Raw genomic sequence first — 16,505 nt, forward strand, 5'->3', positions numbered from 1 at the left:
TCAACACAGTCCCTTTAGATTGATAGAATCCTTGCATGCAGGCGAGATGTTTACGTTTGGCTATTCTACCACACCGCCATACATAATCTACAGAGTTATTTCAAAGGATGGTTTCATGCATGATCCTGTGCCAATAACATTACCAGAACCCATCATGATGCATGACTTTGCCATTACTGAAAATTATGCAATTTTCATGGATCTTCCTTTGTACTTTAGACCAAAGGTTTGGTTACTTTCAATTTGTTTAGTGTTGTTTACATGGTACAGAAATCTTCGTGTTAAACAATTGCATTGTCACTGAATTTCAGAGAAACCTTTTAACAATTCTGATATATATTTGGGCATTTACGTATTTATTTTTATGTGTTTATTATAGAAAATCAAAGGCTGATGTGGGATATGAGTTTTTCACAAGAAAGTGCTTTTCTGTTATTTGTTCACTTAAAAATAGTGAATGTTAAATGGTGTAATACAATATGCTTCTCGTCCAATGGATGGGTTGAAGTTAACTTTGGGCTCATAAAACCTTACATATTTATATTTATGTGTTTGTCATCGAAAAAAGAAGGCCAATGTAGTATATGAGTTTTCCACAAGAAAGGAAATTTGTGTTCTTTATTCACTTAAAATTAGTGGATGCTGGATGATGTAATACCATATCCTTCTCACCTAGAAGGACGGGTTGAATTTAACTTTTGGGCTCATAGAATCTTGTATGTGATATGCACAAAATCCCTAGAATAGTATTGTTGATGTGGGATTGAGTTGTGATAGATGGTAGTATTACTTGTAGGGGCTTATTATCCTGATTATCTGTTCATCTAAATGCAAGTTCCACTTCCCTTCCTGAATGGCTATAATATACAGTTCTAGTATTTCCTTTCATGTATCATTGCATTCAAATGAGGTAGTTAAGTCATCAACTGAATGACTCACATTTTGTTTAGAAAGTCAAAGTGTAATTTACTTCTTAAAAGTGGTAATAGAAGATCAAAGGGGTGGGGATGGACATTTTTTTTTTTGTGCTAAAAAGATGAAGTCAATGATGGACTTTTCAGATGGAGGACTGTTATTATTTTTTTTGGCTGAAGGCACTAAAATTTAGTGTCTGTTTGCTAAAGTTCTAAAAGGAACAGTGGAAGATGAAGGTCACTAAGCAATCAATCCTGGGGTTTCCAAAGCATTCTTATTTGCAGGTTTCAGTTAAATGTCTTCTTTAATGAGTTTATAGCTCTCTCTTTATTCTTATTGCCCTAATAACAATTAAAATTGACTTTTAAGTACGTTTGCACATTCTTGAGTCAAACTTGTAATGCATAAAACTTGTTAATCTTGTGATATTTGCTAAAGTAATAATTCAAACCTTCTTCATCATATGAAATTTTAGAACAACATTTTTCTCTAAGATTAGGTTGAGATGAATACATGAGTTGCTTCAGAGAACTAGTGAGGTAATTTAAGAGTTGAGGATGGGTGTTGGTAGCACAGACACTCAGAAAACCTCGTTGGTGTAAATCCACTTGGAAAGTGATGCAGCGTGTAACACGTGTGTAAAAAAAACACACAAAGAAACCCTTGAAACAATAATTTTCAAGTATCCTTGAGAGAACAAACTTCAACGACCAAAGTTTGACTCTCAACTAGGCACAAGAATTGAACTTGCTTTCCGGAAAAAACTGAACTGGTTTGCTGGAATTTATTGAACTGTTTTACAACCCATAGTTTCTAGGTATATTTATAGAGTTTGGCTAATTCATCCAATACTTGTAAATAAAATGCAACTAAAATCCTAATAAAAATAAAACCTTAATCAAACATGAAGTAGAATCCTAAAACTTATGAAGTTTTGCTATTGTTTTGGCGTTACTGTTTGGGCTAGTTCTAGGCTGCCCAGTTTGGGTCGGGTCGGCCTTAGGCTAGGTCTTGATTGGTGACCACATCATTCAACTCCACTTGAGAAAAATTCGTCCTCGAATTATGATCTAGGTATGACAACTCAATATACGGCAAATACAAAGAAAGATTAGCAACATTGAATGTTTTGGAAATACCCATATGATTAGGCAAATCCACAACATAAGCATTGTCATTGACCTTCTTTGTAATCTTGTAAGGACCATACTTCTTTTGCTTGAGCTTGTTTTGCTTTCTTGTTTGAATCCTTTCATTTTTCAAGAATACCATGACTTCATCTCCAACTTCAAATACCTTGTGCTTTCTATGCTTGTCAGTTGCCTCCTTGTACTTCTCATTTACCTTGTGCAACTTTTTCTTGACACCCTCTTGAACCGCTTGAACTTGTTTGGCTAAGTCACTAGCTGCAACACGGAAACCTGGTACCTTTGGCAACTTTACCAAATCCAATGCATGATTAGGAACTTTTATGTATACGATGCAAAATGGTGATCTTCTTTTTGAACTATGCATGGTGTTATTGTAGGCAAACTCTTCAAGAACCACATCGTGGAATTCCTCCAACAATCCCTGCACCTCCACTTGAATTTGATTTAACCTTTAGTGGCTCACTCACGCTCTCCCCTTTTACAACCAACAAGTGAACCTCTTGGGTATCCTTACACTCCCTCATAAACTCAGAGTATTTATGTGTGATGGTAAGAAAATTCCTCCCCTCCACTCTAGAAACTTTGATTTGGTTTTTTTCCACCATAGGTAACAAGGTATAATACACACCCTCTTTTTTAAGCTAATATGTGTTCTTCCTACCCGAGTGTTTAGCATCAACATCAAATTGCCAAGGTCTCCCAAATAAAATATAGCAAGCATCCATTCAGCAATATCACAATAAATTTCGTCAGAGTACTTACCAATAGAGAAATGCACCCTGCAGCATTCATCCACTTGTATGCCATCAACTTCTTTGATCCATCCAATCATGTAAGGGTTTGGATGTTTCTTAGGAGTTAGCAGCAACGTCTCCACCACATCTCTTTCTATGATGTTTTCTTGACTTCCACTATCAATAATCAACTCAAAGATCTTTCCCTTCACTTTACACCTTGTGCGAAAAAGCTTATGCCGCTGAGTAGTATCTTCATTCTTTGGAGATAGCATTAGCTTACTTACTACACATGTATATGCTTTATGGTCATACTCTCCTTTATCATCCTCCCCATCAGGCCCGCAATAGACTTCCTCGTCAGCCACATCTTCTTCCTCCCTTTCTATAATGTTAATTGTTTTCCTCCTTGGGCAATCACTAGATTGATGTCCAATCTCATTGCACTTGAAACATTTTAAAAGAATAGGCTTTTCCATAAGAAATAGGGGATTTTGGAAGATTAGAAGTAGTACCTCGAATGTTTTCCCCTGTTGTAGCCTTATTAGGGTTGACTATATGAGGTGGATTGGAGGGTTGCGCTCCCTGAACCGACTTGTCTCTATCAAAAGATGCTTGTTTATTTTCATTCCCACTATACCAGTGATAGTTGTCATTACGGGCTCTCTCACTCAACATTAACTCAACCTTTAAAGCTAAGTTCTTTGCTTCTTGCACACTCAGAACCATCTAAACCCCAATTTTATCACGAATAGTAGGCTTGAACCCATTCAAATAACGAGTTGCTTGTTGATTATCACTTTCTGACAATTGGTTCATCTCCGCCAATCTCAGAAACTCAGAGGTATATTCATTCACACTCTTCATTCCCTGTGCACATCTTTGATAGGCTTCAAACATGTATTGTTCATAGTCAGGGGGTAAAAACCTACCTCTTAACAGCTACTTCATTCGTCTCCATGTTTGAACTGGGTGCCGACCTTTCCTTAATCTCGTCTTTCTCAATCGCTCCCACCAAACAGATGCACTATCTTTCAATCTGTAAGCCACTAAGTTGAGTTGTCGTTCATCTGGGATCTCCATGTATTAAAAAAATCGGTCAACCTCAGTGATCCAATCCACGAACCCCTCAATTTCAATATCTCCACCAAAGGTAGGAATATCAACTTGTCATGACCCTAGGGTAGGATTGTAATTGATTGTATAACAGCCTGGTGTTAGGCTACTTGTTAGGTTGTTAAGTAGTTAGAAGAGTTGTTGCAGAATTGGCTAGAGGTTCTATATAAAGGAACCTACAGCATTGAGGAGGGATATCGGTTGAATGAATAATCAATTTCTCTCTTTCCTGATTCTCTCTCTCTTTCCTTCCTCTTTTCTCTCTATGTTTCTATCTCTCTCCCTCGTTCTTACATTTTATAGTTACTGAAATTGCCAGCCCTAATTCAAGGGCCTGACAAAGTGGTATCAGAGCCGTGCAATCCTTGGCTATGAATTTTTCAATTTGGGCAGAATCCTTAAGTAGTGCATTGAGGGGTTGATCCAACACAAAACCAGCAATGTTGGAAGTGACCGAGCCGCAAGAAGTAGGCCATCGAAGTTAATTTTGCGGACGACAACTCGGAATTGAAGTCGCAACAGAGCACGTGCAGGCAAGGTCGGATGTTCTTGGATGCCAAATTGAACGAGTCATAGGTGGCGACTCAAGAAGCAGTGAATTCTGGTGATTACGAAAATTGTAGAGCCGACAGATTCAAGATTCTGTCAATTTGAGGAGGGTCGGTGATTGGGTAAGGAGACCCGAGCAATGCTAGACGATCTTGAGGGTTGGACTCACATACCGAAACCAATTCCGGTTGCCAAAAGGATCCCAATTACTGTGATTGCACTGAATTAAGGGGTATCAAATTCAGGAAGGTCACGACTTGGGGAGGCGATCACGGGAAACGACTCTCGATTAAGTCTTGAAGGCACGGGGTAAATTTTGTAATTTTTGGGTTCACAATTGTAATTCCAGCAAGTAAGGGATGCCCGAAGCAGACGCATTTCAAGAAGCGGCGAGGAAAGCGTCGGAAGAAGTAGGTAACTGTTGTTTCGATGCGGAAGGGAAGAACCAGCAATCATGGGCCTAGTGCAAGTGAGGAGTAAGAAGTGATGGCTGATGGACACGCTTGAGGCAACTAGAGGCAAGGTTGGAAACCATGGAGTGTAGCATGAATCATACCCAAGAGGCCCTGCGCCAAACGAGGGAAGAATTGACCGAGTGGAAGGAGCTCATGCAAGCGGCTTCGGAAAAGTAGCAAGAAATAGTCGAAAGATGCCAAGAATCAGTCCAAAGGTGTCAAGAAATTGTGGAACAACAGGAGCAGAGGATCAATAGTATATTAAACATGTTGGCCTCTCTGCCCCAGTTCTGGTTATCACCGGAATTTCCACCAAGACAGGTGTCGGCACCAATCTTGCCACATCACAACAATCGATCGAGTGCAGAAGGAGTTATGGAGGAGGCAGAGTAGCAGTTAGTTCGAGAAAATCTGGGAAGAACTGTGCAACCGATGGCGCACGATCATGCACCCATGCTGAAGTTGGAAATACCACTGTTTGAGGGAAAGAGCCCAAGGTGGTGGCTAAGGCGGTGTGAACTATTCTTTCATCTCTATCAGACTACGAAGGATCAAAAAGTGACTCTAGCAGCAACCTATATGAACGAAGTCGCAGATTCTTGGTACCAAGGGTGGGTCCAAGATGGAGGGTTGCAAGGGAGTTGGAGAGCTTTCTCAGATGGCCTTTGTGAACGCTTCGGAGAGAAGAAGATGACATATATTATTGAAGAATTTTGTAAGCTGAAGCAAGAAGGTACTGTAATGGAGTACCTTGCCCATTTCGAAGAATTGAGATCCTTGGTATGTACAATTTAGCTTGGACTTACCGAACAGTATATGGTATCAATTTTTGTGAGTGGGTTGAAGGAGGAACTACGACCCGTGGTAAAGATGATGACACCAACGATGGTAGGGAAAATTGTAGAAAAAGCTAGGCTGCAAGAAATTACCTTAGAGGCCATTTTCAAGAAGCATAATATTCCCTATGAGCCGAGTAGTATGGAGGTGGTAACTCTAGGTTTTTGCTTGCAGGGCCTAATCCAGCAGCAACCAAAGCACAGCCCTATAATAATGGCATGAAGGGTAATCTAAACCAGGGCTATGCTTTAGGTGTGGAGACAAATTTAGCCCCGGCCATTAATGTCAGAGACAACTGATGAATATGGAAGGGGAAAAGGAAGAAGAAGAGGAGGATGTCTCCCATGAAGAAACCGATGAGTGCAAATTGATTATCGGTCAGGAATCACAGCTACATTCTATATTGACTGAAGTATTTGAAGGAACAATTGAGGCAGCAGTGGAACAACCCGCCGCTACAATTCTATTACTCAAAGGGGAAGGGCAAAACAGTAAGGAGAATAGAAGGCGGCAACAAGTATTGAAGGTAGGGATTGGCTGAACCATAGTCTTCGCTATCAATTCTTGGGGACAAGAATTGTTTAATGGGGTGGGGATTTGTCACGACCCTAGGGTAGGATTGTAATTGATTATATAACAGCTTGTTGTTAGGTTGTTAAATAGTTGGAAGAGTTGTTGCTGAATTGGCTAGAGGTTCTATATAAAGGAACCTACAACATTGTGGAGGGATATCGATTGAATGAATAATCAATTCCTCTCTTTCTTGATTCTCTCTCTCTTTTTCCTTCCTTACTTCTCTCTCTGTTTCTATGTCTCTCCCTCGTTCTTACATTCTATAGTTACTGAAATTGCCAGCCCAATTTCAAGGGCTTGACACAACCTTTAGTATATACTCATCGTTGCCCCAATAGTTGTGCTGATGTGCATTCCTCCTAACCCCTCTAATACCAGGGTTAGCTATTGTTTGACCAAGATCATCCTCTTCATCACTATCTTCAATCATTGGTCTTTTAGGATTAACAAGGACATGATTAATGGATGGTCTTCCCGCTCCGACTTGATTCACCCCATTATTCAGTTTCTTTTCATCATCAACTCATAGTAAGATGCTCAATTGATTGTTGATTTTCTCCAATTGCTGCTAGATGGTACGAGTTACTTCCCATTGTTCTTCGATTGCTCTCCAAACCGCGGACAACCCTTGATCATTGTCACGAGGTTGGTTGTTGCCGTTACCTTCAAGATTGACCATTTGATTGGTTGATTAACCACTTTAATACCACCTGACGCAGCGTGTATCGCGTGTGTAAAGAAAACACACAAAGAAACTTTTGAAACAATAAGTTTCAAGTACTCTTGAGAGAACAAACTTCAACGACCAAAGTTGGACTCTCAACTAGGCACAACAACTGAAGTTGCTTGCTGGAAAACACCGAATTTGTTCGCTGGAATTTATTGAATAAAAAAGATAACTACAACCCATAGCTTCTAGGTATATTTATAGAGTTTGGCTAATCCATCTAATACTTGTAAATAAAATCCAATTAGAATCCTAATAGAAATAAAATCATAATCAAACATGAAGTAGAATCCTAAAACTTATGAAGTTTTGCTACTGTTCTAGTGCTACTATTTGGGCCGGTTTTGGACTACCAGGTTTGGGTCGGGTCGGCCTTGGGCTGGGTCTTGATTGGTGACCGCATCAGAAAGCCTTCTTTATTTTGTTCTATAGGTGGAATAAATCCATGTTCTGGTTAAAGCTTTATTATCTGGAAGCATTTCTTGTTGACTTGTTTGGACAACTCTCTCAATAATCACTCTTTTACACAAAGTTGTTTTCTTAAGAGTTGAAATTGCAGAGTATCTATTTTTAATGTTGGTGCTGCTATTGTTTGCTCACATTTGCTAGGAGTATGATTTGTTAGAAAGAATCATGAAGCATCTTTGTATTCCAGTATGCTGATTAAATTGATCATGAAATATCAAGCTCTACTTTCTCAAACCACTTTGATTTTCAGGAAATGGTCAAGGAAAACACACTGATCTTTACATTTGATGCGACTAAAAAAGCTCATTTTGGTGTCCTTCCACGATATGCAAAGGATGAGCTCTTAATCAAATGGTTCGAGCTTCCTAATTGTTTTATATTTCACAATGGTAAGCCCATTTGTTTGCTTTCTATTGTAATCTTAAAAGCTGAAGTTCATTAGTTATCTACTTCATTAACTTCTAATTCATTGGTAAATAACAATTTTGCATGTTTTAAGTTTTAGGTGGTAAACTTACAAGCAAGATATATCTTCTAGAAAAGAACCAAAAAGTAGAACTTACTTCAGTAGAATTTTCTTATCTAATGAAAAATGGTAGAACTTTCTTTCTTTATGAAATTAACAAGAAAAATTTTGTAGCATAAGCTGAGAACACTTAAGAATTGAGAGCACATTCATTGAGTAGTCAGTAGAGAATAGAGAAGGTAAGAGTTATTGAAAAGGGAGAGATGCAAAAATGGGGGGGAGGGGTGGAATTAAAATTAAAAATTAGGAGGGGGAAATAGCCTTAGCCAAGGTCTTTGATCTCTTCTTATCTTTTCTTACATTAAGGGAGGCATACCCCGTCCCCGGCAATGGTCAAGTGTCCTCGATAGTCCTGCTGCTAAGGTGGCTAAGCTTGGTCTGGCATGACCTGAGGTTGGCTTTGGTTTAGGCCACAAGCTACATGCCAGATTTACACCCCTTAGCAACAGATAAGGCTAGAAGGATGGATTTAATTGGATTTGATGGATTATATGAAAGAAGGGTTACTAGACCTGCTGCTAAAGTAGAAGACTGCAAAGCAGATGTTACTTTCTGTAGAATCATAATTAACAAAGAACTTCTTGAGACATTTATAAGGAATTGAACTTTTCTTGTCACCTCCAAATCCAATTACATTTCTATAAGACGTTGCAGACCACCTGATCCTTTGTGTATGCTAATTTGTTAACATTATTAATAATTCATGTAAAATATATTTGCATGCTCATTCTGTAATTTGAACAAGTTGGCTTGGTGAGGTCTATAATGTGAGAAGAAAGGAAAAATGCAATATAAATATAAGTAATTTCCTTAGGATTTTAATTTATTTTCTGTTTTTTTTGGTACTTGTATGAGTTTCTTTCTTTAAAAGAAGTTTAGAATCTTTACTTTGTTTATTCTCACGAACTTAATGATTTTGGTGTATTTTTTTTCCATTCTAAAATCTAGTGGAATTTTTTTTTCCTTTTGTCTAGCCAATGCATGGGAGGAAGGTGATGAAGTAATTTTGATCACATGTCGTCTTGAGAATCCAGGTCTGGACATGGCTAATGGGACTGTCAAAGAAAAGCTTGAGAATATTGCAGATGAACTGTAGGACTCTGAACCTATGAATTCATTTAACTGTAGTGCTCTGAGGTTGTCCTGACTGGATATTTTCTTATCTTGATGTGTTGTCAATCAGATATGAGATGAGATTTAACATGAAAACTGGTATGGCATCGCAGAAGAAACTTTCAGCACCTGCTGTTGATTTTCCAAGGGTGAATGAGAGCTACACTGGAAGGTATGTGGTTGCAATTTTCCTTGTTAGAGTTGGGAAATAATTGGGTTAACTTGCTTTTAGAAAGATATAGAGATGTATAAAGACATTTGTGTTCAGTGATGCATATGAATTTTTCCATACCATGTTGTCTGCATTACCTGGACATTAATTTCCTCATTTTCTCAATTGTTAATTTCAATCTCTTGACTGTGAAAAACATTTCCTTCTGTCAGTACCTTGCTTTACTAATATCTGGTGCAAATTTAGGAAGCAACGATATGTATATGGAACCATACTGGATAGCAATGCAAAGGTCACGGGAATTATCAAATTTGATTTGCAAGCTGAGCTGGAGTCTGAGAAAACAAAGCTTGAAGTTGGCGGAAATGTTCAAGGCCTTTTTGATCTGGGACCTGGTAGATTTGGTTCAGAGGCTGTTTTTGTCCCTCGTGAGCCTGGTATTACTTCTGAAGAAGATGATGGCTATTTGATATTCTTTGTTCATGATGAGGTGACTGGGTATGTATTCCTTTTTATCATGCTTATACTAGTTAACTTTATTATTTTCTTTTCTATCCTGTACTCAAATACCACGAGAGGTGAAAGTTGAATTTCATTTGGTAACTATTTAAAACCCTTTAATGACTGTAGGACATTCCAGCTAATCCTAGATAAGTCAGACATTCCAGTTCAATTGGTTTTGAACTTGCTAGACCAGAGCAGATAAACTTAGCCACTTCTCTAAATTTTTAAAGTTGCCTTTTTAAAGCTGTTGTGCGCATCTTACCTTGATGATGATTTTACTATCTGGTCCATGGTACAAAATCTCTAGGAGGAAAAAATCAGATCGTAATTTCATTGCAGTTTTTATTTGAGCATGATAAATAAGTCATATCTGATATAAGACAAAAAAGGGGTTCCATTAAAACAGATTTCACTGACTTCTAATCATTTAGTGTGATTGTACATGCATAAGGCATAGCAAGAATATATGATGGGCTAGTGAAAGAATTCAAGACCGCTTAAATAGATTGCAAGATTGGAATATGAATTGATAATTCATGATTATGATTATTAAAAGAGCGCCCTTGGTGCATGGGGCTCCCTGCTTTGTGAGGGTTGGGGGAGGGTCATGTTACACAGCCCTCCCCTTGCTTTTTTACAAAGAGGCTGTTTCCTTAACTTGAACCCATGATCTTCTAGTCACAAAGGAGCAACCTTATCCTTGCTACCAAGGCACACCCTCTTGTTGTGTGATCATTGAGCGCCAAACTTGAGCGCCTTGGTAAACCTTGGAGGACCTGTAGGTGATAATTGTTGTTCAGATAAGCTGAATGAACTCCAAAAGTGCAAGTTTCTTAGAGTTATTTGCTTGTGTGAAGTTAATTGACTCAACTTTAGAAATATGAACTTTTAGTCTTTTACATAGTTATCTGGTTCGTTCTCCTCCCTTAAGCACCATGAACTAGTTCGTGCATCCTAGTTTGCGGTACATTTTCAAACTGGTTCGTAGTGGTGCGCACACTGAGACGCTACAGTCAACAAATCGAAGCTAAAAATATCATAGTTACCTAATACGCCCCTCCCTCCTAGAAACCACGTTCTAGTACACATGCACTGGAATGCAGTGCATTTGCGTCTTGGAACGCTTGGGGACACATCCCAGTTCCCCTATAATAAAGACCCAGATCTATGATGTCATCCTCTTCCTGTCTGCGGTGATGTTGTCTTCTTCTTTTCTTTTTGCAACAGTTCATGGTCTTTGTCAAGAACTAGAAGGTGAAGCAATGATGAGGATCAGATCTGATATAAGTTGATGAAGATGAGGTTCCAACAAGTTCCCCAACATTGGATCTTCTCATCTCTAAACAGAGGTGACTATAATGAACTACAAATCTTTGAAACTTCTTCAACGATAGAGTACTTCAAGTTGTAGAGTTGGAGACTTCAAGTTGCATCAGCTAGTGGAGACAATAAGTAGGTCTGCAGAGAGGCGCAGCCTAGCATCTCGTGAATTGTGCTTTCACTTTTTAGTTGAAGCTTTTTATTGGGACTCCACATCCCATTCTACTTTCTTAAATTTTATGATTTTATAAATATTATATTAATATTTATTTGTTTGATTTTTTTATCATTATTAATATATTTAAAAAAAATTAACTATAATTGAATATGAAAAAAATAAATATAAACAGATTCTATATATTTTATATTTTATTTATAATTCTCATATATTAAAATATAGTCAAAAATTAAAAAAAAAATTCAAAAATTTATATATTTCATAGGCGTTCCACTTTGGTGCACCAAAGCGTACCATGACTTAAAGTGGCAAACCGAAGAAGCCTACCCCCCACATACTGCGTCCCGGGAAAAGTGGCATACCACGTCCTTGTACCACGTTCCGCGTACCAAGCGTTCCACGAACCAGGTAGCTATGGTCTTTTAGCTAAGTTCATATTCTTATAGTGCAACCAAAGGTTTGCAAAGAATAATTCTCTGGGTACTGTAGGTAACTGAAAGGTTGAGAAACTGACAAGTAGTATCCAGTTGAGGATGACTTGAATTATGAAATCCTATTTTCACTAATTGTTGCCCAGTGACTTTTAATTAGAGATGTATTTTCCTGGGCCACATTCCCTGAATAGATTTACAATGTCTTTAAAACACAGTGCATGTGCATTGAGTTATACTTTATATTTTTCACAAACAATCACGTAGATGCACAGAAATTTAGCATTCTGTAATTTATCATATGCATATTAATATTTATCTTTCCAATCAAGTTAAGATTTTATTCCATATATTAAGATAATAAATCAGTGTAATGTGGTCCAAATTATGTGACAATATCTACTGAATGGTCTTGCTCATCCAGCAGTTGAACACAAACTAATCAAAAGGTTGTGTCTACTTTTCCTTTGTCACTTCCTTTTATCAGTTTTATCAGTTAAGCGAAACTAATAAGGCTTGCTTAGGCTGAATAAGCTGTTCATTCGAACTTTCATATTAAAATTTACTCACTAGGCCCTTAAGTTTGCCTGACGTCAAAGAACAATTTCATGAAGTTGCTAAACTCCACCCAGTGAACATTTTCTGAAATTGGACATGCTTACAGATTTTCTATTTATAAGAAGGTAGTGAAGGAGTAGTTTAGGGAAGTTTTCCACCTCTAGCTAGCAGAATTTTATGAGACCTGGTATGCATACAGGCTTGCAACAGACTAACAGCTGGAAGAGTGGCTACACGTTCAAGTTGATTTTTACTTCAACCTTGATCCAATAGCCACTAAGCTATCTGTATCTCTATACTTGATTAATTCATCCGGTAGATGACTCCTGCTAGTAAGTTGTCAAAGTGAGAAACCAGCTTCCTTTAATTCACAGATCCAGTGTACCAGCCTTACTGGATGAGCTAACTGTTGTCGTTTTCTTTATGAATAGAACCAGACATATATGCCTCCAGTACTTGATAAGAAAAGCATCCCTTTTACATAGAAACAGTTGCAGCTTCATGTGTATAACATTTAGAAATTCTTTTTGTAATGAATGATTCATACTTGTGAAGACTATTCTACCATGTTTTTTCAATTACAGCTTTATGAATACCATTGCCAGCAGTAACATACTTGTGTTCTTTTATTTATCTTCTAGTTGTGGATACAGAATTAAGGTATCATCTTATATCTGGAGAGAAGTTCGAGAAACCTCTTTTATACTATTTGATTCAATGTTGCCTATAGGTCAACATAAAGCACTTGTCATCATTAACTTCAATTTCTCTAAATGAATATATTTTCAATGACATCAAGTGTGATTTAGTTTCAATCTTGGGCTAATTCTGTCTTAACATATGTCCAGAAAATCTGTAGTCAATGTAATTGATGCCAAGACAATGTCTTCTGATCCGGTTGCTGTTGTTGAATTACCCCAGAGAGTTCCATATGGATTCCATGCCTTTTTTGTTACAGAGGTCAGTTATTTAGATTCTTTTGTTACTCTCTCTCCTCTTCCGTCCCTACTTTTAAAGATAGTAGCTTTAATGACCGTTGTATGGTTGAAATGAATCCAAGTAGAACTATAGAAATGCGAAGACCAACAATCAAAAAAGTGAATGACTGGATATCGAACACTATATTGAGGTTTAAGTAACAATATGCTGATGTTGACAAATATGTGATGGAAGTTCTGAAATTTTTCAGAAACAACACAAAGTGAGTAAAAGAGCTTGAAAATTTGTAGATGGAGGAGTGTAACGCCCTGCTCTGCTGGAGCGTTACTCATGTCCAACTGGCATTCTTTTTTTAAAAAAATATATATTTAATTTCTCTCCTACCTGCTTATAGCAACTTAACCACTCAACCCATATCTTATCTCCTTAAGGGTTAACTTGGTTAAGTTTAAAATTATCCCTAGCCTCAGTGGGTGGCACCCATAATGCTTATCCTTGATTGACTATGATTTAATCTGTTAAGCGTGTTCAACGAGTAATAATTTCAAAAACATTGGTTTGAACCTTATCTAGTTATTTGATGTTTAGAAACATCCTTTTTATCCCTTAGGAAACCTTTTTCATGTTTAAAAACATTTAAAAGTAATATTAAATTTTTGCACAGTAGGTTTCAGAACCTGCTAGCCATTCTGAACTCTTTGACTGCCAAGTTCCAAAAGGTGTTTCTCCCCATTTCTAAATCCGAGTTCATTTCTTTTACTTTGAAACCTCTATTACCTCATTTTAAAATATGAGAGTAATGTTCACATTCTGGAAACCCAAGTTCTGAAATTTCACCTCTGGGTTTCGAAACTTGACTCACTGCTCACCACTGGAGTGCAAAGTTTCAAAACATGGGGAACCATGTTTAAAAAATTTGCTTATGTTTTCAACTCTATTTCACGTTAAGAACCTCTGTCCTTGAAGCTGAGAAACAAAGAGCTTAGAAAAGATCATGTGTAACATGTGTTAACAATATTCTAAATTTTTTTGAACATTTGTATCATGTGAACATGATCATGGACAAGATCATGTGTATCATTTGTTAACAATAACCTGTGAATCCGTGATTTTTTTGATGATTTAACCCTTGTCTCTCATTCTAACATGTGTTTAACAATATTCTAAAATTTTTCTTTAGGTTATACACAACTTCTCTTCATTTAATCTTCATTCAAGCCACGGTTTCCATGAAATGGAACAATATCCAAAAACAAAGTTCAGGAGATATATAACATTCATTTTGTGTTCCATGTACCAAAGTGGATCTTATATATCACTTTTACAAAAGATCATTTCCATGTAAAAGAAAAAAGAACTACTATAATGGGGAAAAATCCTTCACAAAAACAAATTTTATGCATCTTCTTCCCCTTCATTCTTCCATCTTTTCCTTTCCTTCCAAAGGTCCAGCTTCATCTAAACACATTGAATGTGCAACATAAGTGTTGCCGCTCTATAAGGATTAAGAAAACCATTTTATATGCATGAAATGGCATGAATAATGCTTTAGCATGTAAAACATTAACTAGTCAATGTAAGTAGTAAAACTGTTTCCACTCACTGCATTCACCAAGCTAATGGACCTCCTTGTCTACTCTAGAGCGTCTTTTCTCATTGTCAACGAACTTGATCATGGTGAACAAAACCCCCAAAAAATTTCTATGGCCATAGCTCTTCATGGGATGAGAAGTACTTGCTTTAATGCCATTTCAAAATTAGACCATGCTTTTCATGGAGTATCATGCTTGTAAATAATTTCAAAGAAAACTTTTAACTTTTTCATGCATTTTGAATAGGGTAAATTGCACCTAAACCTCCTGTGATTTGGATCATTTTCAAGGAGATCCCCTATAGTTTAAAAATATCTTTGAAGGTCCCCATGGTTTTTTTTTTTTTTTTGTTTTTTGGCATAGACCCCCCTATTAAATCAAAAACCCCTATTTGGTCCTTATGATTACTTCAAATTTCACCCAGACCCCCAGTGGGTTTGACCATTTTTACTGACCCCCTGTGGTTTACTGCTAACATTATTCTGCCTAGCAATCATAATTCAGAACGGTATACAGCTTCTCCCTAGATCATTGATACCATGCTTAATTGTTCGTCAATCTAACAGTAGCCTACCCTAAACTACGATCTTTCAAAATTTATCTACTTTACTGATATAGTCGCCATTTTAATGGTTCTACTCTGTTATTCATAGAGTGTAATGCTGATGATGATTTTCCCTCTCATGATGTTTGTCACAGGATCAACTCCAAGCACAAGCAAAGCTCTGAATCTCAAAATGTTGTGCAATTGCAGATAATCCAAATAAAGATCCTTCAGTCACCTTCAAGCTTATATAGACCAAGTAAAGTACTGTTATACAGTTTTAATGTCAAGAAAGCATTTGTATGATCAGTGAAAGTGCCTATGACAGAGCAAGGGAACAAATATTGTGGCAATTTGTTTTCCATAAATGTTCAGATTACAGTTTGTTGTATTCCTAGTGAATGCGTATCCCTTTGTCAAATTAGAGAATGTTTGTTTTCTCTTCCGTTTTTGTACATGTCTAGGAAGATAGTGCAACTAGGGGTGCTCATAAATGTGGTTGGTTCAATTCTGTTAGTAGCGTATCCTAGGCATGTAATTAGCCGTATATTATGATAAGATATTAGCTGTAATTAGCACTAATAGCTGTATAGATAGTTTCCTATTCCTGTATAGTTTCTTAATTTATTCTGTTTCCCAATCTAGGAATAGGCTGCATGTATATAAATGGCTGTACGCACCATTTACAAGAAATATAGACACATTCTCTTATTCTTACAGATTTGATTTGTTTGTTTTTTGTTTTTCTCCCAACTTGGTTCAGTTCTATTTCAACTTTTTGAACCCAATTGACATTCAGATAGATACATTGAAGTAAAACAAGCTTGAGTTACACTTGCAACCTCTTAAAAGTTGGTTTTTACTAGTATTTTTCAACGACTTGCAATGATGGCGTTGGTTGTCCCACATTGGACAGCTTGAGATAAGTTTTTTTTCTAAGCATTATATTTTTAAGTGTTCTTGTTGGATTAATGTGAAGCTTCTAACGATACCATTTTGATTGAAGGCTTAAGGGGGTCGGATGGTCTTTTGGCAACCACCATTGGCTGCCCAAAACGTTGCTGTTTTGGGCCCATGAGTTGTTGGGCCAAAACAACAATCAC

The 16,505-nt window shown here is 37.2% G+C and overlaps 2 protein-coding genes across 2 annotated transcripts in view; both read left to right on the forward strand.

Annotated features, from left to right (window-relative positions):
* The window catches only part of LOC127801846 (carotenoid 9,10(9',10')-cleavage dioxygenase 1-like), an 86,796-nt gene extending 70,949 nt beyond the window's left edge, over window positions 1–15,847 (forward strand). Inside the window, exon 14 of the mRNA XM_052337312.1 lies at window positions 15,558–15,847. Coding sequence (XP_052193272.1) covers window positions 15,558–15,587 — 30 coding nt within the window. The 3' untranslated portion in view covers window positions 15,588–15,847. The remainder of the gene's footprint in view (window positions 1–15,557) is intronic.
* Window positions 1–15,847, forward strand: part of LOC127801847 (carotenoid 9,10(9',10')-cleavage dioxygenase 1-like) — a 42,573-nt gene extending 26,726 nt beyond the window's left edge. Inside the window, exons 8-14 of the mRNA XM_052337313.1 lie at window positions 42–226; window positions 7,776–7,914; window positions 9,026–9,143; window positions 9,235–9,336; window positions 9,583–9,834; window positions 13,176–13,287; window positions 15,558–15,847. Coding sequence (XP_052193273.1) covers window positions 42–226; window positions 7,776–7,914; window positions 9,026–9,143; window positions 9,235–9,336; window positions 9,583–9,834; window positions 13,176–13,287; window positions 15,558–15,587 — 938 coding nt within the window. The 3' untranslated portion in view covers window positions 15,588–15,847. The remainder of the gene's footprint in view (window positions 1–41; window positions 227–7,775; window positions 7,915–9,025; window positions 9,144–9,234; window positions 9,337–9,582; window positions 9,835–13,175; window positions 13,288–15,557) is intronic.
* Window positions 15,848–16,505: the final 658 nt, after the last annotated feature.

Source organism: Diospyros lotus, chromosome 5 (assembly GCF_014633365.1).
Source record: "Diospyros lotus cultivar Yz01 chromosome 5, ASM1463336v1, whole genome shotgun sequence".
Lineage (NCBI taxonomy): Eukaryota > Viridiplantae > Streptophyta > Magnoliopsida > Ericales > Ebenaceae > Diospyros > Diospyros lotus.